The sequence below is a fragment of the Trachinotus anak genome, unplaced genomic scaffold (assembly GCF_046630095.1).
Source record: "Trachinotus anak isolate AG129_WGS33_773 ecotype Australia unplaced genomic scaffold, CSIRO_AGI_Tana_v1 ptg000002l, whole genome shotgun sequence".
Taxonomy (NCBI): domain Eukaryota; kingdom Metazoa; phylum Chordata; class Actinopteri; order Carangiformes; family Carangidae; genus Trachinotus; species Trachinotus anak.
In genome coordinates this window covers 7,738,256-7,757,332 of record NW_027273853.1, presented here as the reverse complement: position 1 = coordinate 7,757,332, position 19,077 = coordinate 7,738,256, and the positions used below count along the sequence as shown (strand labels likewise).

Sequence of the window (19,077 nt, the reverse complement as noted above, 5' to 3'; positions counted from 1 at the left end):
TCCTGTTGGATATCATGATCTCATTGCTGTGTGACTGAGTTGCCTCTCTGATCTCATGGGTGTGTTGGAGGGTATTTTTGATGGGCCCTTCCCCAAGCACTCACTCTAGGAGTGGTAGGGCATCTGATACAAGTCTGAAGCAAACCTACTTCGACAGCCCATTAAGGAAGCTGTTTAATGCTTGCAATACATATCTGGCTAATTTTGAATGTGGATATGGTCGATAAAAGTGTGTGTCGTTTGCACTGTTGGTGGCAGAATACCTTTTTAAATCATTACATGTAAGAAGATGTATGTATATAATAATAATATTTATTTGTAGAGCACTTTTCAAAATCAAAGTTAGAAAATGCTTGACAAAGGCAGCAATAAAATAGACAAGATATAAAATCAATAGGTTTCAAAGAGAAGAAAAAAACATATAAAACAATTAAAACAAGCAGGTGTACAACAAATACAGAATAATTTTAAGAGAAGCAAAACACTTCAAGGGAAAGTTAAACCAGAGCTTTCCAATAAAACTATATTTTAAGAAGAGACTTAAAGGAGGTCACAGCCGACCTGATTTCCCCCAACTGAACGCTCCACAGCCTCAGAATGTATGTAGTATTTCCACAGAAGAACTTTACGGCTCTAATTTCGGTCTGTTTCATACTTGTTCTTGTGGTTAACTTGGTACTCTACAGGTAGATCAAGTTTGACAACAGGAGAGTCTTTCAAATCCAAAACATAGTTTCAAAACTTTCTGAATTCATGAGAAGTTTTTATTCATCTGTGCAGACATGCTCACACATCTGTGTCTGCTACTTTGAAAATCCCTATTGGATTGGATACACCATGTACATTTTACTGTACAGTGAGTGAAGTTTCCACAAGATAATTTGCTGGGAACTGGGAGAGCTCGCTGCTGTAATGTGAGGAACTCAATACAGGCAACTTAATGTTCATTTGAGGTCAAGTGCTGTGAGGACTTTGACAAAGCTCTCTGTTCGTCTTTTCAAGTCTTTGATTGCAAGGAAATGTGGAACTCTTTCTTAATCCCCAGAGGAATTAAAGAAATATGTATTTAGGGGCTCGAACAATCGGCCCACGAGTGCACCTCCTGATAAACAGTAAACGGTTGAGGAGTCTCAGCCCTGAAAGGAAAATAAGATTGAGACGGAATGAATGTCTTAACTGGGGCTGAAGTGTGTGTGTGTCAGTTTATGTCTATCTCTCTGTGTGCGACTGTGTGTATAAACCGGAGTAGACAGCATTTGAGAGAGGGGTTTAGCCCACAAAAGCTTCACACAAAGGCAGTTCCACAGCTGGGTAATATGTGTGTGTGTGTATATGTGTGTGTTTCAGGGATCTGGAGCTTTACAGCAACTAATATCGACCGCTTTTTTCCTCTTTTGCTTCCCAAGCCGACACTGATTCATTCACTGATTCACAGATAATATCACTCTGTTGTATAACGTAAACATTTTTAACACTTGCATGACTTTTTGAGCCGTAGACTGTTTTTTTTCACTTGTAGACCTGTCCAGCTGATTTCATACAATGACACCATAATGCCGCAGGCTGCCTCTTTAGCTGGAGGGATTTCCAGCAGATGTGGTTCCCACCTTTCCAAAACCATTTCCTAGCACATTTGGAAGAGAAAACTAAGAAAAATTCCAAAATTATTATATCATAATAATCAAAGACACACCCTTTGGTTTAACTTTTACCTACCACACCTTCTGTGGTTGTGAATACTATTGTGAAGCATTAAGAGTTTATCAACAACATAATGGTCGCATTCACTTTCAGTTTTCCCTCAGAATAAACTATTTAGACAATCTGACTAAACTGTTGGCTTGTTTACATCCTGACTGATCGTCTGAGTGCTGGTGTTTCTTGCTCTGTCTGACTTCATGTAATGGTACTGCTGTGTTTCCAGATCAGGCAGTTCGTTTGGTAATTACAGTGGAATCGATGGAAATGTGGAAATGATGCAACCCCAGACTCAAAGCATAATAAAATCCAGTTATGCTTGAAATGATCATGATTTAATATAAAAAAAAAACTCGATTCAAAGAACGACTTACAGGAAAAATAAAATATGACAGGAAAACGTATGTGCAATAAGTTTTCTCATGATTAAGAAAGTCAGCTCAAAAATGATACCAGTCACCATCAGTGCTCTCAGCAGATTGCAGGGCCCAGACGATCGATTCTCATGAGCACAGGGAAGAAACTGTGTTTTGCATTCCGCGCAAAATCTGATCACTTTTATTGGCTGACGAAAATTTCTGACAAAGGTTCAGCAGGGTGTCGGGTTTCCTCATTTTATCATGTGGGGGTCACTTGATTGGCTGGTTTGTGGAGAGCTGTGAGGTCTGACCCAAGCGTCACTATGTGAGGGAAAATCTGACGGGTTTGTACCGGTTGTGTGTCGTGACTGATCTGTGTGTTAATTCACATGGAGATGTGGTGCCAAGGGAAAAATGACCGTGTTTAAGAGGTGGTGCAAAGTCTAGCAAAGTCTTGTATGACTGCGTGTGTGCGCGCGTGTGTGTGTGCGTGTGTGTATTTGTGTTTGTTTGCGTTTGTGTGGGGGCCTGTGTGGGAGCGTGAGAGATCTCCTTTGAGTGCAAGAGTTGTGTGATTCACTCTGTAACTGATCTTGTGTTTGTCTGCGTCCTCCCTTTTCTTAGTACCTCTTCGTAAATGTGCTGATCTCAAATATATGGCTGCTGTTAATGATTCATTTCATTTTAAATTAACTGATTATTGCAGAGATTACTGTGAAATAGTGCCCATTTCATGCCCATAATAATTTCCCAAAAGGCAATATGACTTCTTTAAATAGCTTGTTTTGTTCAACCATCAGTTTAACACTCAAATAAGGAAAATATATTCTATATATTTAATATATACATATATAATATTGAGTCAAATATATTATAAGAATTGGTGATTAACTATCTGTCAGTGAAGTAATTGATTAATTGACTTATCATTTTAGCACTATGTTTGCACAAGTGTGTATTCCTTGTTCTAATATGTATAAGATCTGGCTTTTATAGAGCCATATCGTTTCTTCTTAAAATAACATCCACAACAAAAACTTCCAACCTATTCCTGAGTTGTACTCACGACACCTTTTGCATGGACAGTAGTTGTGAATAAATGCCTATTTGTGTGTTCTCCATTTCAGCCTTTAAACGAGAGGTTTAGTTTTGGTGGAGAAGGTGAAAGAAGCCACATGACCGTTGCCCTCCACTGTAACCGGACACTGTCGTTGGGGGGGAACGAGCCCAAGATTTACTGTGGGCGTAAAGGCATATTCCATAAACATTGACACACACACCAGCTGCCTGGCAGCCTCACCAGACTGGGCCTCCTTTGGTCACTGGCCTGCGCCGTGTCTGTCCTGAGTCTGGTCGGAGGATCGCATGGCTGCGGCCTCCACCTGCTCTGCCAATGTGACCTGTCTGTCAGCGGTTCAGCAGTGGCAGCGTACAGACACACACTCACTGTAGAGATACAGGCTCAGTGTACACTCAGGGGGGTCAGCCCCAGACTGATGCAAGTTCTCACACAGACAGATGTATATACTTAAGTGTGTCAACGCTGAAAACTGCAAGTGTAAGTATATCACTGACAACCTTGACTCTTGCATTGAGCCTGTGTGTTTGTACATGCATCTATACGTGCATGCGTGCAAACTCTTCCAAATATGTGCACACACAGACATATTTTAAGCAGTTAATTTAGCTAATTATACACTGACTTCAGCCCACAGCTATTTGTACAAAGACGTGCACAGAAATATACAGTGCATATACATTTCCTCATTCCTCTGTCTCATGCTGTCTGGTTTGGCCGGACGTGCAGAGCAGGCTCACTGATGATGAGTTAATAGTTAGCTTTGGTAAACGTTTTAATTCCTCCACACTGAGATCATGCTCCTCTCAACCTTCCACTTTCAGTTCAAGTCATGACATACATCATCATGACATACATGAAGATTTCTCCTGTACACTGCATTTTCAATCAGTGTTAATTTTACCTCAACAAAAAAAGAAACAGTTTTTGGTTAAATGTGGGTATGTGTTGTCTTGTGGGTTGCTTCAATTTTTTTCTTTTCAATTGCTTCTAATTTTTATGTTTATATGATGTAGGGCAGGTAGTGCGATATAGCAGATAAAGGTAAGCAGCATACAGATGTTATATTAACAAAGACATCATATTATCAAAGCAAGAAATTCAATATGAAAGTATATAAAAAAAATTAAAAAAAACCTGCTCAACCTCTCCCTTCACTTATTTTGTGGAAGCTCCAGTATTGCATGTTGTGCCCCTTTAAGGAAATTAAGTGTAAAATTTAATGTCAAATTAATTCAAAATGATGTTGAGCTTGAAGCTGGTTACAGGGTGGCTTAAAGCTCTGGAAGATTTCCAGTACGTGAAACTTGTGCTAGTTGTTGTCAGACTAAAATGACATTTTCTGGACTCTTACAGGACGAAATGAGTTGATTGCACGCTATATCAAACTTCGCACAGGGAAGACGCGGACCAGGAAGCAGGTGAGTTCTCTAGCAAATGCCATTTGAATCAGCCTCTATTTTTGAACCCCTCCAGAAAGTCCTGTCCTGCTGAGTGATGCCCCAGCGCCCTGGGTACCACCAACCCCCGCCAACACACACACTTTTCACTCCCTCTGCTTTAAGGACTGGACATGACGATAGATTTAGGGCTAGGGCCCAATGCACAGATGCTATAGGATCAAGTGTCGGTGTTATTTCTTCACCACCTCATGGATCTGGTGCTTGTTAGACGGGGAAAGAAGCTGGGGAATATGGTGATCTGTACAGGAGACTGAGGTGGGACGCGCAAGGGATTTGGAACTCTATCCTCACTATGGTATCTGATATAGATGGAGTGCTATATGGGCAGTGATGGATGTGGGGAGAAAGGGTCCCTGCTAAGTCATCTGGCAGGGTCAGTGAGAGAATGAAAAGAGATGAGTGGAGATGAGAGGACAAGGGGGAGGTGGGAGTTGGGGGGCAGTCACAGCTCAGAGATGGATGGTGGGGCAGGTTGGAGAGATAGAGGGACACCTGCTGGTTCAACAGCAGTAAACTGGCCGACTGCTGTGTTGCAGCACAGCAGCTTCAGAAAGTTCAGTACAGGGAAAGACAAAAAATAAGATTCAGTGTCATGTAGGAAAGATGCCAAAGATCTTTTTTGCAAATCAACAAATTCAATCCACAATTTAAATGAAAAATATGAGAAGGGGGTAAAGTTCAGAAATGTTTTATTTAAGGAGTAAAATAAGTTCAAGTTAGTGTTGTTTCTGGAACTGTTACATCAGTAGTGTGGCTCACATTTTAATATTTTAATTTAATTACAGTTATTTCATGATTAAAGATTTCAGTCTGCAGATTAGGGGATACATGGAAAATATCTATATTATGGCAGGTTATCCATATTACAAAAAGGCATGTTTTTCTACTTGGCTTCATTGGTATTAAGCCATGTGTATAGTTTTGTTTTTCTGTGCATCAGTTTTGAGATATCTGCCTCTAAACCTGGTGGTGGTGGTGGCACGGTCACTGGCGGCTGGAACGTATCCCAATGAGCCTTGGGTGACGCCAGATGTGTCATGGACAGGTTGCCATATAAACATATTCACACTCACACTTCTGGTCAGTTTAGAGTCTCAGATTCACCAGCATGTCTTCGGACTGTGGAAGGAAACAGAAACTCCACCATGACCCCCACAGCTGGAGTAGTTCGGTTAGAGCTCGGGGTCCTTTTTGCTGTGAGGCAACAGTGCTAACCAAAACGCTGCCATGCCACCCACTGTAGCTGGAAACATGGCAAATCAATGCAAAGCTTAACTCTGCTGTTAAGCATTGTACTTATTTGCCAACGTAAGTACGTGTGTCACATCTTTCAGGTATCCAGCCACATCCAGGTTCTCGCCCGACGGAAGGCCAGAGAGATCCAGGTGAAGCTGAAGGTACGCTACGTGAGTCAACTTCTATCTGCTTTTTTACATTCAGTAAATGTTTTGGAAGATTAAATACTGTAAATGATTTTGAAGGAGAATAAAGAAGAGTTAACAATATGTGAACTTAATCAAATTCATAATTACAAGATATTGTAACATAGCTTTTCTGTGTGCATGTTACCTGAGAAGAAGGTCCTTGTTAAATAATTGTCATTTCTATGTTGTATTGCTATTTGAGATTGAGTCATGCAGGGGTTTCAGATAATAATCAAACCAGGGTGCCTGCATTCGCTGAGGTTATTATCCCGATTTTAATCAAGCTGAGCAGCAGCAGATGGAAAGAAGTTGAAAACATTATTACCCTGTGTTATTTCCCCTCATAATGAAGTTTCATGTTTTGTTAAAGGTATTTCAACATGCATGGCCCCTGCACTGCCATGTATTCACATTCCATTAACACAAAGGCACAAACCACTGGCTATTTTAATTGCACTCTCTAATTGATGCTAGTTTTAAATGGCATGCTGACACATTTCGATGAAATGTGAACATATTTCTGGAAGCCCGAGGCTTACTGTGCACAATTATGAGCAAGATGAACTGAATGCAATTGTCAGGAAACAAATTAATCCCTGTATTATTCCTTCCAGGTATTACTTTTGTTAAGTACCTCAATAAAAGTTTTCCTGTGTGGTATGCTGAGAGCTTACACATCCCTGTCCCCCCAGTACTTTCTCAGTTTACATTTCTCATCCGCATACCCGCACCCACAGCAGGCAACAGGACTCTCCCTCACCTTGGACGGTAGCCATGAGGGTTCAGCTGGCAGAGCCCGGCATCGGTCACAGGGTTGGCCCCTGTCACAGGGCTTTTTAAATACGTCTTTGGTGTAACTGAGATCCCTACCACATGTACCCCCCCATATTTCAGCTATGCCCTTGTGTTAGCCAGTTCTGGGAAGAAGAATGCACCGTGTGGCCTTGCCCATTAGGGCTGGGCGGCAAGTGCTTGTAGTCCTCTGTGGTTTGGAAACTGCTGAAGGAGTGGATTCAAAAACAAGAGGTGTATCACTTTACAGTAGAGCACAGGAGAAACCATTTTCTAGCTATCACCTACTTTAAACTCTTTTCAATGGTATTTGCATTTTGCAATTTTGGTACCATTATGATTAGCATACGAACATATCACCCGGTTACCTACATGTCTTCCAATATGACCTCCGACAGAAGCTAGTTGTCATCACTGGCTTGCCTCCGCCAAAGCAATAAACTTAACTCTTGACCCAAAGGCCCTTGACTGTAATATCACCTTCTCTCCAGCTCTCTGCCTGGCAGGGATTCACTGATGATGCAAGCTGGCCTCAGCTCTTCATTTCCCCATTTAGGGCTCTGCTTGTGTTGCTGGTGGAGTGGGGAGCTGACTTAAATGGAGTCTGACGACCGCTCTCCCTTTGCGTAACTGTCTGTTTGTCTCACTCTTGCTCTCTGTCCCTCTCTCTAGGACCAGGCTGCCAAAGACAAGGCCCTGCAGAGTATGGCCACCATGTCCTCAGCCCAGATCATCTCACCCACGGCTTTCCAGAACAAGATGGCTCTCCAGGGCCTGTCTAGGCCAGCTTATCCCACTACCGGTGGGGTGAGTCCCTAACCAGTGTCAGCTCCACCATATTTTATTTATATTAAGGCTGAGCAGGAGCCACATTTATTTAAACAAAAAAAAAAAAAAAAAATTGTGGTTTGAATGACACATAGCATTATTATTCCATCACCCTGTACTGTGATACATTTTCATCATTTCCTTGGATGTAGGTCAATTTATCCTGTAACTATTTAAGTTTGTGAATCTGCAGTTTTGCTGCAGATGATCTTTACAACTTCTGTAATTCAGTTAAAGTCCTTTTTTAAAGAGGAGTTTAAAGTGTTTCATGTAATCCATGCGTATTAAATTAAATTAAACTTTGAGAAAGACTGATTTTTCCTTTTCATATGACACATAAAAGCTTTATTTTCTTTTTCAAAGTTGCATTTCTCAGTTCTGTACACACGCTGAAATACTCACAATAGACTCAATAACACAGTTGCTGAAAGAGAATTATCATCAAGGTGGAACCAAGTAATACAGATTGCACATTTTGTGTTTCCCAGTTTTGGCATGGGGCACTTCCAGGACAGCCAGGAGGCCATGAAGAGTGAGTAGCTATTCTTCCTACTCTGAAGTGCTACAATTACCATCAGTCATTTTTCATGTGATCAGCTTAATAACCATTAGATAAATTTCAGTCAGGAAATGAATCTCTGAACAAATTAAAACATATCAGTGCAATTATAAAGAAAAGTCTTCAGCTGTCTGACATTCAGCATACCACTCTGCCCCCTGCATCTTTAGAGGTCAGCCAGTCCAATTAGTGTGTGAGATGGGGTCATGAGGCCGAGACAGTGCATAACATGCCTCTCCCTCTCGTCTGTCTCGTCTCCCCAGCATTAAGCCCTTCTCCCAGCAGAGTTACACCATGCAAGCGTCCGGCCCGGCCCCCATAACAGGTGGGTCCCCCCCCTCCCCCAGCTGTGTTGACAGAGAGCTGTCATGCTGGCAAAGTGATGAGACAACCCAGCTCGTGATGAAGAGCTCGCAAAAAGCTCAGAGAAATAGCTGCAATATCGCTGCATTTCCAAGTTTGACTTTGTCACACTCAAACCACACATTTACGCACTCACCGCCCTCTTGTTTGCAGGTTATGAAAGCACAGCAGGGCTGTCCATGTCTCCCGGTGCCCCCCCTTGGCAGGGTAGAAGTATTGCCAGCTCTAAGCTGCGAATGCTGGAGTTCTCTGCCTTCTTGGAGCAACCTCAGGACCCAGAGACCGTGAGTAGACGAGACCGGAGATAGCTTTGTCTTATCCCTACTCCACCACACACAAGTTTGTTTTAGTAATTCATTTATTCTTTACTATGAAACGTCTTATTGACAGGTGCATTTTCTTTTTTTTTTGCTATGGTTAAACACTATAATTCAGTTTCGGCATCTTTTTTTTTACATGTGCTGCTTGAGACCTTTGTTGCTGGACATATTTTTTCCAGGGAAAAATACTCCTGCAACGACTTTGGCACCAATCTGTTTGAAATAAAAGACCCCTGTAGTTAGCGTGAGCTGTGATTCAAAGAGTCAAGATTCAAAGATTCAGCACTTAATCGTCCTACTCACAGACACCAAGTTGCATTATACAAAAAGTGATGACAAGCAACGTGAAAATAACCAAACAGTAACTTTGTTTGAGTTATTTTTTGGAGCATTTTACATCTTTATTGGACAGGACAGTGCAGAGGGACAGGAAATGAGGGGACAGAGAGCGGGGGAATGACATGCAGGAGTGGGGGCCGGTCGGTAGTCAAATCGGCAACTCACCTGCTCAGAGCATATGCACTCATGTGGTTATCAGCCATCGGATCACCCCAACAGTCACAGTAACTCACAGAGATCACAGGATAAAAACACAAATATGTAGAGACACACAAATACACACAACAGCACATAACATGCTCATGAATGGTGCAAGTGGGGAGAAAAGGGTGGAGCCCTTGAGACAGGTGATGGGATATTACAATAAACATGATGCAATGGAACAGCAGGCCCAATGTGACAGATGTCCGGGATTGCTCAGTGCACTTGGCAATTCAGCAAAGTGGACATTTGACATTTTTTGGCTCCCTTCACCTCCTGATATGCACTTTTGTCTCTCTCCAGTTCAACAAGCACCTGTTTGTGCATATTGGCCAGTCCAACCCGAGCTACAGCGACCCCTATCTGGAGTCGGTGGACATCAGGCAGATCTACGACAAGTTCCCCGAGAAGAAAGGAGGCCTGAAGGAGCTGTTTGACAAAGGGCCGCACAATGCTTTCTTTCTCGTCAAGTTCTGGGTAAAGAAGTCCATTAAATCCACTTCCATCCAGTTCCTTTCCATTAATTTCAACTGATGACTCAGTCATTTCAATTACATTTTTATTTCGTGTAAAGCTCAGTCTGACGCTCTGCAGGTTTCATACATCCTCAGAGTATATAATCCTCCCCAAGTCATGAAGGTGAAGTGAGAGTACAGTGAATACTCTTGTTAATATTTTGTAGCACCTGTTGGCTGTTAATGGCCTCGCGGTGTTAATGGTGTTGAGATAGCTTAAGCATCGGAGTTAAAGGAACTTAAGTGCCATTTCGGCCCAGAATGAATGGAAAGTCATTGCTCCCATGACCTGATTGGTGGTTTACATGTGAGCAGAGAAAACATAGCTGCGCAGCATGCATTTGGTGTGGGCACATTTGTATATGTGTGTGTGTGCGTTTGTGATGGTGTGTGACAGCAGCCTTGGGGAGAGTGGCAGGACTGATCTTTCACTGGGGGAAATGTGAGCCTAGACACCTGTCTCTGCACTATTACACTCATGCCCTCCCCCAATATATTTATTTATAGATAAGCCCCAGAATACACACACACACACACTCGCCGACAAACAGACAACACCATCAACTCACTATAACACACACGGAGAGAGATGAGAGAGTGAGGCATGATGACAAAGTCAACTTAAGATGCAGACTGATGGAGGGGAGTGTGTGATATCATTGAAAAGACGAAGAGAAAAATGCAAGTCAAAGCCAGAGAAGAGATTTGTAGCGGGAGAGGCAGACGGAGAAATGGGGAGTATGAGGGTGTAATTGAACACGTCTACTTTGTTCATCTCTCTGATCTGGCCTCCTTGCTTTACCTCAGGACAAGACCTTTGGTATTTCTATCATGCACAACACGTCCACAGATACACACCCGCCCTCTTCTTTACCTCAGGGAGCCTCCGTATACACAGACGTGGAGTAAATAAGATGTCAACACCTCTCTGGAAGGACATTAACTTCATCTCTAAAGTTCAGGCCAAACAGGTTATCAAAGGGACTTTTAGTAAAAATCTATAATTCCAATTATTTACTGCTTTCGTTATGTTTCTTTAGAAACTCCAAACTTCCAAATCACTATCCATATCTCTCATTTAATCAGGGATAGAATAGAATAAATAAAGTGAAATGAGATGGTAGTTTGGTCTGGCTGCCAGGCCTGAACCTTAATTTCCCTTCATGGACTTCTCAAGTTCCCTTTGTTCTTCCCAGTCTGACTGTGTGCAGCATCTCAGAGTCCTGAGATGAGAGCCTTGTCTTATGAGAGGTTGTCTTAGGCTGAGCACCATGGCTGTCATGCTCTTTGTCAACTGTAGCCCCCCTCTCCAACACTGAGGGACTGACACTGAGGGTTGTTCCAATACCACAGAGACGTCCATGCACCACAGACCCAGGGGTCCCATACACATCCACCCATAGGGATGAGCTGCTGCTGCCAGAGGAAACCGCAGTGGACAATGGCTCTCCTGCTGTGGTGTTGTGGTGAACAGATTAGCATCGACCTGCCCCAGCAGAGTCCAAACCCACGGGGGATCACCTTTAGACTCAGTCATCCACACTGTTTTTCTGGTCTTTCAGAAGTTTGGATATTGGATATTGATGGTTCAGAGAAGAATGATGACAAACTATCATCTGAAACACAATTGCCATTATGATCCACTTGATCAAAACTGTGTTATGTCAAGGCCACTGGTGTGATGCAAAGCAGATGAATAATATAACTGCTGTGGTTTGAAGTGCCACAAACTGTGAATGTCAGGTTCAAAGTGTTGTCTTGCAATTTCATGCCACCAGATGGCTTTGTATATATGGCATTACCCTTCATGTATGTTTGACTGCCACATTATTTATTTTGGGTAGATAAAAGACATTGGTGAGTGACACTATATTGCAAGTAGTCTTCTCCAGTCCTTGGAAAGAGCAGCTGGTCGAGCCGTGGCATTTGATTCAGGGGTGAGGGGAAGGAGGGGATGAGCGGCCCTGCCATATATCATAAAGAAAAAGAGAGCAATAAAGATCAGGAGATAGAAATAGGGACACAGACAGTGTGAACAAGAGATAGGGATGGCAGGAGAAATGGTGGGTGGCACGTAACCAACAAGTCATTCATCAGTGAAATATTACTCTCTTGATTCATGTCAGAGGGTGGTGGAGGCAACAGTTACGACACATGCAGCTCTGCGCTTGAGGAAAACAAGCTCATAACACTGTCCCCTCTCAGTCTCTTCATCTTACCGTATCCCAAGGGGGTCCTCCAATTCTCAAGGCATCCATGACAAAACACAGAAATGCTACAAAACAGCTGGGCATTTCAACACCCGCACTGGAAAGAAAAAAAACAAAAAAAAACAAAAAAAAGGATGCTCCAGGCCATGAAAATAAGCAAAATGAAATCCTCAACACATCTGAAAATACGATAACCTTATTTACGCCATCGTAAAAGATGGGAAGAGCCTATTTGATGTCGCCGCAATGACACAGCCACGTGGCAGGTCATGACTCGGGGGTGTGCTGAGGCGCAGGTTGGCATGGTGACGGTGACAGGCGGCTGGCCCACCTCCAAAGCTATGGCATTCTAGATTGAATTTCCAGCAAACCCCCCTGTCGGCCGCTGGCTGCCCTGTCCCTCTCCCCACTTTCCTCCTCACCCCCTCAGCGCCCGTGGCCCTGTCCTAACGGATTGTCTCACGCCTTTGAAGTGCCGAGGGAATCCGATTTGAGCTGGCTCTGCTAAATTGTTACACAGCCAGCCTGCCCACCGTGATCTAATCAGCCAATTGCACACTGCTGATTGTAATTGGATGAATTCCCTCGCAGGCTGTTAGGGAAGCAGGGAATGGCGGTTCGGGGAGGGTCACTAGGCCCCAGGGATGAAGACAAATAGAGGAATTACATGAGCCAGGGATGAAGATGAACGGGTGATGAAGAGATGAGAGGAGGCTGAGCGGTGTCTCAATGGCCCATTAGGAGACAAGAGCCTGACAGGGAAAAAGGTAAAACAGCCCAGTTGTCTGATGGAGGAGACGGCACCTCAGTCTGATCCACAATCAGATTATACTTGCCTCAATTCAAACTTGAACTAGTGGCTGGATGAATCTGCATCCACCTGAAGATGAAGAAACTTTTAAATTTAAAAGTCCAGTACACAGATGTGGCCTTGTTTCCTTGTAGCCAAAATGAAAAAAGAATTTTGTTTTCTGCAATTTCAACATCATGCATGGGAATAAAAATTAGCATAAACATGTAAACAGTAACTTTCTCAGATCTTTGATCTCAGAAAAGTTTCAGTTTAGTGGATTAGTCAAATAGAGCCTCCTCAATAATGCAGTAAACACACCACCACTTGAATGCACCATAGATCAAAGAGTGAAAATCGTATGTATCTTACGTATCTTATGTGTTATCGTCTTACAACAAGACACACACTCACACTCACAGCATCTTGGGAATCTTGAGGCTGGATTTGACAGCGTTACACTAGGTCAACAAGGATCTGGCCATTGGATGCCTCTTGGCTTTACAGAGAATCACTCGCAAGCTTTGTTGAGCTCTCAGTTGTGTGTTTTCATCAGACACACACGTGTTCCTTAAGATCTGTATGAGCAGAAAAGTAGGACCTGATATTTTGTCATAGATTATGGAGCTGGTGCCGTATATCCGTATGGAGCAGTGTAGGGCAGCACATGTCTTCAGTTAACGGGTGGGGGGGGGTACATCTTCATGAGAAAAGCAGCAAATCCTCATTCACCGCCTAACTAACTGTTCCTTTTGGGTCAGACTGACAGGCGTACTATATGACATGTTACATCTGTCTTCTCTCCAGGCGGATCTTAGTGTGAACCTGCAGGATGACAGCAGCTTCTTCTATGGTGTTTCCAGCCAGTATGAGAGCTCCGAGAATATGATTATCACCTCATCCACCAAAGTCTGCTCCTTTGGCAAGCAGGTGGTGGAGAAAGTGGAGGTAAGAAGAGGGTATTGGGGGTCATCAAGAATATTTTTTTTATAGGTTAACTTAAACTAGACTACACTGGTAGTCAGACATTTACTCTGCATTTATTATGTAATATTACTATTTTTCCTGGAAGGTTATCTATTTTTAACACAGAAGTTTTAGAAAGAAAAGAAAATGTGTTTGTAACTTTTCTTTACAATGTGCAGTAGGAACTTTTACAGTGACTCCTTTAAGGGCATCATTTTTTTGAGAGGGGGCAAGGGGTCACATGTTCCTTTCACTTTTTAAAATCCCTTTTTTGTTTCCCAAACTTTAACAGTTTTACAGTGTTCACCTACTATCTAGCGTCACAATACAGGTGAAAGAAGCTAAAATACAAAGACACACATCAAGGACACCTTGTTATTGTGAGCTCACTATTTTGCCCCTCAGATTTGCCCTTTCAGGCTTCATACAGGCAGCAGTACACATGTGATTGGGACCTTGTTGAGGCTGTTGCACGGATGTATGAAGAGAACTGGATGCTTTTCTAAAGTTGTTCATCACTGGCTGAAAAAAAACTCCCTTTGCACACGAAATGCTCAGAACAATGTACAGAAGCAAGACTTCTTATTTTTCCTTCAAATTCTTATGACAAAGTTTATTACAGAGTCACTTCAGTGTTGTGACACAAACAGGCAGAAATGTAGTCACTGGTCATTTTGCAGCTGTTCATTTTGTAAGAATTGTGCAAAAAAAACCAAAAAAAAACTGACACCACCATGCCTGAATGTCCTGACTGCAGACAGGAATGTCTGTAGACTCTACTAAGGGATATAAAAAATGTAAAACAATAAAGATATAAAGAAAAAATATATTTTACTGATCCCTAGCTGAAATTGTCACATGAACTGTGTCCCCCTTCGCAATATTTTTTATATATTATGTAATTTATGTTTTTATTTACAGATGACTGCATAGTTACAAGTTTCTCCTGAAAAGATGCTAAAATTGAGCATCAGTCAAAGCTAAGGAAATTAATCTTAGTTCAATTTTCAGCTGGTTTGAGCCATTATTAATACAGAAATTAATTAATTCTTATTAGCCCACCTTTTATTACAATGGACACTTTAGTGACCATTATTATAATTTATTTGTTTAATTTATTTTAACTTCATTACATTACATTATTTTTAAGTGGTGACCAACAACTGTAGCCTTTACAGTTTATGTGGCTACAATTCAAGAGGTTTGCATCACTGATTGCTCGATAGATTAGTGATATTTCAACATAAGGAGGTCATGACCACGTCACAAACCACATTCATCAGCCAGAGGAGTGAATAACCGCCACTGGTGCAGATGGATTCCAGTCACTTAGCACTGATCTGTGGTCAGGAAACTGACGTGATTCGCAAATCTCCCCTGCGTGACTAATCGTTGTGCTTCCCGTTAACTAGACACAATAGTGGCCCTGCCCCCACCCGCTGCTGATGGATTGTACAATATAAACACATACACACACATCCCTAGGTAGAGCCATCTGCCTCAATAGGCCACATGATGATATTTAATGGCTTCATCATTTGATTATTGTTGTCACAAGAAATATGTTTATTGTCATATCTGGCATGCCATATGCTGCATTAGGTATATTATATTACACATATTGCACCTTATCACATAGATGTTCATATCTAATGTATCCAATTGGCTTTTAATGGAAGATGTATCCCTGTTTTTTTCCCCAAGAGATTTCACCTTTTATTCTTTAATGTGTTTTAAATTCTCACTCCACTGTATTCTTTCATGCATTTGGACTGTATGCCTTTATAGTATGTTTGTATGTCTTTCTAGACGGAGTATGCACGTTTTGAGAATGGGCGCTACATGTTTCGGATCCACCGGTCCCCCTTATGTGAATACATGATCAACTTCATCCACAAGCTCAAACACCTGCCAGAGAAGTACATGATGAACAGCGTACTGGAGAACTTCACTATCCTACAGGTACGCACAGGAATCAGCGGTGTACACTGTATGTTGTACAGAGGATGGGGTTTTTCTTCTGTTAAATATTAAAGGGATAGAGCCAGTATAAGACAACTAAGGGATATCAACACTCACTAATGGTTTAGCAGACTGTGTTCGCTCTGTTGCATCAGCCTGCTCTGAAAATTTCTCTTGTCATGTAGATATAAAGAAGCATAAACAGCTTATCCTGACTTGAAAGGAATTTTGATATGACTCATTGTCTGCCACACATTCTTACACTGAAATATACTAATTGTCCTTCATCATTCATGTCATTCCATTCACGCCATTCTGAGGTGATAAAGCACACAGGGCCACATGGAGGTTCAGTGTGTGTGCAGGTACTTTGTTTTCGCAAGTATCCCACGGTTGTAAAGGGTGTGAAATACTGAGAAACTGTTGAGTCTTTAAATGAATGTGGTTGTTCTGTGATGTTTCCCATATGTAACCGTGGTTGACCATTAACAGCTGGGAGATTTTTTTTTTTTACTGCCTGAGCAGCGATATTTCCTGGTTTCTTGCAGAATTAAAACATTTCTATTCTGTTGTAAGCTGGACTTTTCTGAATGAGCCGGTGTGCTCCTCAGAGAGCGAAGTGCATAGAATCACCATTGTAACAAAGTGGTCCTCGATACCAGGGTTCAAAGACATTGGTGCCCCTTCCATTGGCGGCTGCATTCCTACTGGACAAGGGACAATGACCATATTGAGCCCACACTGACGACTACATGGCAGCATGTCATTAGGTCTCTCAATGGGCTGATTTAGCTCCTATTAACCATGAACATCTCAGACACAGATGTGCACACACACAGACACAGACAACATATGCATGTGTACACTGCAATGCTTCATGTAACAAGTGTTGTATTCAGGGATTTATGCTTGTTGCACTGCCACACTCCTAGATACAAACTAGTCTTGCATATAGAATAACAGAGAGAGATCATGATAGATCATTTATTATTCATTATTAGTTAGTAGTTTGTCATTATGTAGCAGATTTCACATTTCTATCTACTATAGCAGTGTCAATCATCACTTCATAGTGACTGTCAATTCCTTATACATAGATTTATTGGCCTAGTATGGTCACATACACAATGTATATGGTGGATGTGTATGTCTAACATTTAAATATGTATCATGTAGTGATTATTTGAAAGGATGATAACAGTGATCTTAAAAGTAAAGGAAGATGCTACAATAGCAGCTGCTGTTAAAGAAGTAAGTGCATTAGGTTTGAGAAGAGAGAAATGGAACCACATGCTGCTGCCATTAGATTGTTTTGCATGAGCATATTTATAGTAATAGTGCTTTGGCACTGCATTGGAAAGCCACGGCTTTACCAAAACCACAAATATATTGGTAAATAAAGAGACACGTACTGTACTAGATGAACTTTTTTCAAGAAATCAAGAATACCAAGAAAGAACATCAAGAAAAAAAAATCTAATCTGATCCCATTAGAGCTTGTTTGGATTTCAGAATGTCCTGATGATTGTGTAAATACTGTGGGAGGCTCTTCCTCACTGCAAAGGACACAGTGCACTTTTTATTCGGACAGTGAATACATCAAATTGGTATCAGTGGTAGTATTGCTGTATATCTGTAAAAAGTGTGGGTACATTCACGTTAAAAACATGGCCATTACCATTAAGTCCTAACTGCAGTGGCTGTGGTTCGAGTCCAACCATGGCCTTTTGCTGTATGTCATCCCCCCTCTCTCTGCCTTACTTTCCTGTCTGTCTCTATCCAATAAAGGCAAATGCCCCCCAAAAAACCTTGGGTAACCATGGTCAGGTAGGTTTTTCACCCCAGCATGACTGAACTGGACCTTCTGTGTTTGTCTACAGGTGGTGACTAACAGGGACACACTGGAGACCCTGCTGTGCGTAGCCTATGTCTTTGAAGTGTCCACTAGCGAGCACGGCGCACAGCACCATATTTACAGGCTAGTGAAAGATTGACACAGTCACACAGTTGGAACTTACCTGCTATAGACCCACTGTAGCACCTCAGTGAGCAACAACACTAAACAATGGACTACTTCCTCCGTGAGCTTAGAGCTGAAAACCATACAACTCGGTCAGGAGCCCAGAGAAACACTGGCTTTGTCAGCGCGCCCAGGAACACTACTACTGCTGAGGAGGAGCTGGATTTGAGACTGTGGAAGCTGAAAGAGGCTTTGTGTGAAAAGTGACAAGAAGAAGAAGAGGACCATGATACACTGTGGTCTCTATACCAAAGGAGCCAAACCTAGCCAACAAGAGCTGCATGAGAGAGTTGTCATTGGTGGTGTTTTCATCTCATTTTATTAGTGCTTGTTTTTGAGTTAGAGTCTTTTACACACATGCATGTGCAGGAGATGTTTGCTACAGAGGAGTTTGGCTGCCTCAGGGCACCACCTAGTGACTTAAATATGAATAACAATGGGGAAAATTAATAAAAATTAGACTGAGAATCCCTCCTTTGCACATCCATAAAATATCACTGTTTTTGGTGCCAATCTTTTGTGTTATTTGAGCAATTGAGTAATTATGTACAGTGTCACATCCATCTCCTCTAAACAGAGTTATGAAAAGAAGAGGCTAAATGATTTAAAAGAAAGAGCTATTGTATTCACTTTGTTTGATGTTGTCATATGTTTCTTGTATTGTCTTACTGTTTTTGATTGAGAACTATCTGACTACAACAAAAGGCACATAATAACACTGCTAACTGAACCACAGTTGGATCTGTAAACTGATTACAGCAGTTGTCTGTAACTGTAACTTGCCCTGAAGTGTCAGATGAAAATACAAGTGTTTCTTACATAACTCCTCCCTGTTGCTGAGTTTTGAATTCTGTAAAAACTGTAGCCACACACCACTACATGTGGTGTAAACCTACAGATATATCAAAGTGCAGGGTTTTATTCTATAAACATATCTATACACATATAGTTTGTACACCCTGTGAACACCTCAGAGCAACACTTTCATGTTTCCTGATGCTCTCAAACATCTCGGCAGTCATCAGGTTACATCTCTGAGGTTATAGCTCACTTAATAAACATGGCTAAATCATAAATTTACCACATTTTTAAACATGATTTTATCATACAGTCTGCATCTGAGATGACAGAGTTATAGTGTCTCGAGTAACATTTACAGAAGTAGTTTCAGTATTGGAAAATTAGAAACA

At 41.8% G+C, this 19,077-nt stretch overlaps 1 protein-coding gene across 3 annotated transcripts in view; it reads left to right on the top strand.

Annotated features, from left to right (window-relative positions):
* The window catches only part of LOC139630205 (transcriptional enhancer factor TEF-3-like), a 36,355-nt gene extending 17,645 nt beyond the window's left edge, over positions 1 to 18,710 (top strand). For 2 of the 3 annotated variants that reach the window (XM_071493403.1, XM_071493420.1), the window contains 10 exons: positions 4,492 to 4,556; positions 5,933 to 6,004; positions 7,487 to 7,621; positions 8,131 to 8,174; positions 8,465 to 8,526; positions 8,718 to 8,848; positions 9,728 to 9,901; positions 13,747 to 13,887; positions 15,715 to 15,867; positions 17,748 to 18,710. In XM_071493403.1, the coding sequence (XP_071349504.1) occupies positions 4,492 to 4,556; positions 5,933 to 6,004; positions 7,487 to 7,621; positions 8,131 to 8,174; positions 8,465 to 8,526; positions 8,718 to 8,848; positions 9,728 to 9,901; positions 13,747 to 13,887; positions 15,715 to 15,867; positions 17,748 to 17,861 (1,091 nt within the window). In that variant the 3' untranslated portion in view covers positions 17,862 to 18,710. The remainder of the gene's footprint in view (positions 1 to 4,491; positions 4,557 to 5,932; positions 6,005 to 7,486; positions 7,622 to 8,130; positions 8,175 to 8,464; positions 8,527 to 8,717; positions 8,849 to 9,727; positions 9,902 to 13,746; positions 13,888 to 15,714; positions 15,868 to 17,747) is intronic. The other variant, XM_071493412.1, reaches the window with a different exon arrangement.
* The last annotated feature ends 367 nt before the right edge of the window (positions 18,711 to 19,077 follow it).